A 3,364-nucleotide genomic window follows, 5' to 3' on the forward strand; every position below is an offset into this window, starting at 1 on the left:
AACCTTTGCCCCAGAGATTGAGCTAAACTAAGAAAAGTCGGTCCAAGGCTCAGCACAAAAGGATCTCTTCATTCCGGTCCTTTCGCCCACGCAGGGAACGATGCCTTTGGAGGTAGTGGTGGAGCTGCAGATCCGCGCGGTAAGAGATCGACGAACTTCCCCGCTCCTTGCCCCAAATCAGACTCTTTCCTCAGTTCTTAAATGGTCCCGGGTCGTTTTCACCACCCCCTCCACACCTCACCACATCATTCTCTTTTGGAACAAATCGTACTTGTGTTCCTACGATTTCTCTACACTGGTCTTCCCTGACTTCCTGACCTTTCATTCAGCTCAACGTCTCCTCACTGTTTTTCCCCCTAAAGCCAACTTGTTACTCAGCTTTATCCCGAAAATTTCTATTCTTTTAAACTAACATTGCATTAAGTCCAAGAAGGATTTTTTTTACAGGGTAAAGATTTGTGAAAGGTTTTTTCTTTCTTTCTTTTTCTTTCTTTCTTTCTTTCTTTCTTTCTTTCTTTCTTTCTTTCTTTCTTTTTCTTTCTTTCTTTCTTTCTTTTCTTTCTTTCTCTCTCTCTCTCTCTCTTTCTTTCTTTCTTTCTTTTCTTTCCTTCTTCCTTTCAAGAAAACCACTTTTAAACAAAAAGAGAATTTAATTTCAAAAAGCTGCATCACTTCCTGATAATTTTTCATTTCTATGAAACAAACAAATATTATTTAACCTACTTCTAGAAATAGCTCTGGCTTGCTACTTCCAAAAAGTAAATCAATCAACAACTGTTTTGTAATTATCCACTGAATCCTGCTTGAGTTGCTGTGGCAGTGACTCCATTGTTCCTGCTTGGGGTCAGTCCTTCCTTTTATTTCAGCTTCCATTTTCCAATCCTTCCATCTGTAGTTAGTAACAGACTGTCATGCAGCTTTGTCTGCAAGCCGTAGGGGCCACTCTCCTGGCCATGATTACAAGCAAAAATGGCAACAGGTTATGGCTATGGAAAATCTGGTTAGCCTCCATATGAGTGACAAATGCTGTGCTTTCGTCATACATGCAGTTACGAAATAAAGAGAATATCCTGGATTTGTCCCACTTTGATAGCAAATAGAACTAGGCTTTATCAATTACAAGCTCTCAAAGTTGTACAATAAGGTGAAGGAATTCTTGAGAAGTGAAGTGATAAATCAGTCTTCCTCCTCATCAAGGCAAAAATTAAACAAATTTCATCTCACTTCATTCAACGTTATTGGTTAATTTTATTTAGATTTTTAAAATACATTCTTCAGTACACAATTAATAGTGAAATCAGTTTTCTACTCTACAGTACTTAGGATGCTCCAAAAACAGGGTGAATTGATCTGTGTTTTATAAGCCAGCAAACTCAGGCCCCAGCAACTAAGACAGGGAATTCCAGAAGTATAACCAGGAACCAGAAGGTAAGCCTAATTTTGAGTCTCCAGGATTCAGACTTGTGGATCTTGCAAGAGGAAATATCTTGCTTCCAAATATCTGGCCTGAATATTGCTGCAATTAAAATAAAGGATCTAAGATTAAATAATAAAGCAAACCACTTACAGCTTCACAGCTTGGCTGATTCAGCAAGTGAAGAGGTAGTCTGTATTTAGGATGATGCGGGAATGCAAATATTATTTTATTTTGAAGAGTAGCTTCCTTTTTCATTGTGCCTCTCTTGCTCAGAGTTAACATTTCAAATCAGAGCCTACTTATTGCAGCCATTCTTCAGATTCCTATGTGCATTGCTATATGACACACCAAAGGCCATAATAACCCTTTCTATATATAAATGTCAAAATAATTGGTCATTAAGATTATCTGAAGACCTCAGTATCATAGGTAATTTAAAGGTTCTTATTTTCAAGTAGAGCAGCATTTAGAGCATATCCCTTTTCGGTCTTTCCTGAATTTGGTGGTTTTGGTCTTGTGATTTGGGGAGGTACCATGGATAAACTGCTTTAAATGTAAAGGTCAATGTAAATGGAAATTTAGGAGTTAGTTACATTTTGTGCCTGGTATAGCAGCAGACTCCCCTGATGAACTTCAAATTAAATACTGTTACCTAAAGTGTGCTATAAACAGAGAAACGGAATTTCATATGAAAAACTAATATACAAGGTCATCCTTCTGGTATATATGAAAAACTTTATGCATTACTTTCCCATTTTATTACCTTAGTAGAGGAGCATTTTCTTTATTCAGTAGAGATGATGGGCAGCAAGGCCCCATTTCTTGCTATACTGATCCATTGACAAAATATATGGTTAGCCTGTCCCCAAACTCTCACTTCCTCTGACCTCCTCAGCAGCTTAGCTTTTCTGCCTTCTCTCAGGCCATGCTATTGGGTCTTAACAGAATTAAGCATGAGGCCATAGTCCCATCCTTCCTTTTCTATGGGGACAATAGATATGCCTATCTTTAAGTGTTTCTTCTTCGTTAAGTTCTTGGCTTGTTTTCTGAAAGCTAAAATGCAATGTTAGTAGTGGGAAATAAATATAAATGTAAAGATCTTTTGAGGAGTTAGAGGGAAAGATATGCACCATAATCTCTTATCACCCCAGTCCACAAAGATGGAAGAAACAATAAACTAAAAAAGCTTACCAAGAAAATCAGGATTAAGAGGACCAATGTCTTAGTCTTAAAAAATTGTTTAAAATCTACCGTAGGAAATGAACTAGGATTAGTACGTGGCTTATCTGCAGGTATATGTACAGAATGAAGATCAGGTTTCTTTTTCAAAGTTCAATTTACAAGTGATATGTTGCCTTATAGGATTACTACAAAACACAATTTTACTGATGTCAACGTTTTAAAAAACAGCAACAATATAATCACCCCAGCTCGATTTCTTTGCAGTTTTCCTGGAGATATAAACAGTTGTTTAATAAATACATAATAGAGTTTTTTGCTTTCTGTAATATGTCTGTGATCAGTAATGGCAGCATGTGCTCCAGCCTAGCAACCCATCAAGATGGTAGAACACCTGAAATCTCAAAGGAAGCCTGAAATGTCCTAAGAGGGACAAGCAGGATGGCTGCTGGTTTATGTTGGTATGATTGCATGTGGAAATCTTCAGATCTCCTGGTGCCGTAATGAATGAGATGGTGTTACTGTTGGTTCCACAGTACAAAGAGGACTGGAGCATTCTGTGGTGAGAGCCAGCAATAGTCCACGATGCTGTACTGCAAGTAGCCTAGAAAAAAGCCAAAAGCCACATCAGTGACATTGTGCCGTCCCAGCATGACCCTGGAGAGGCCTAATACGAAGGCCCACAGTACCACCAGTACCCTCAGTGGAATGGCCAGCACCAGGTGGTTCAAGATGAACCGCGAAACCAGGGCGGCCCTGGTGGCATGG

General features: G+C 38.8%; 2 protein-coding genes across 11 annotated transcripts in view; one reads left to right on the forward strand and one right to left on the reverse strand.

Moving 5' to 3' along the window:
* SPATA6L (spermatogenesis associated 6 like) overlaps positions 1-3,364 on the forward strand; it is a 56,560-nt gene that overhangs the window by 9,718 nt on the left and 43,478 nt on the right. For 8 of the 10 annotated variants that reach the window (XR_001517505.2, XM_025051472.1, XM_025051467.1 and 5 more), the window contains exon 2: positions 95-139. Coding sequence is in view for 4 of the 10 variants with exons in the window: in XM_025051467.1 (XP_024907235.1) it covers positions 101-139 (39 nt within the window). In the remaining 6 variants the exon portion in view is untranslated. Of the gene's footprint in view, positions 1-9; positions 140-3,364 lie in introns of those variants that run through there. The other 2 variants (XM_025051474.1, XM_025051470.1) reach the window with 2 other exon arrangements.
* The window catches only part of PLPP6 (phospholipid phosphatase 6), a 3,069-nt gene continuing 933 nt past the window's right edge, over positions 1,229-3,364 (reverse strand). Inside the window, 1 exon segment of the mRNA XM_025051478.1 lies at positions 1,229-3,364. This exon segment is cut by the window's right edge and continues 28 nt beyond it. Coding sequence (XP_024907246.1) covers positions 3,115-3,364 — 250 coding nt within the window. The 3' untranslated portion in view covers positions 1,229-3,114.

The sequence above is a fragment of the Pteropus alecto genome, unplaced genomic scaffold (genome assembly GCF_000325575.1).
Source record: "Pteropus alecto unplaced genomic scaffold, ASM32557v1 scaffold95, whole genome shotgun sequence".
Classification (NCBI taxonomy): domain Eukaryota; kingdom Metazoa; phylum Chordata; class Mammalia; order Chiroptera; family Pteropodidae; genus Pteropus; species Pteropus alecto.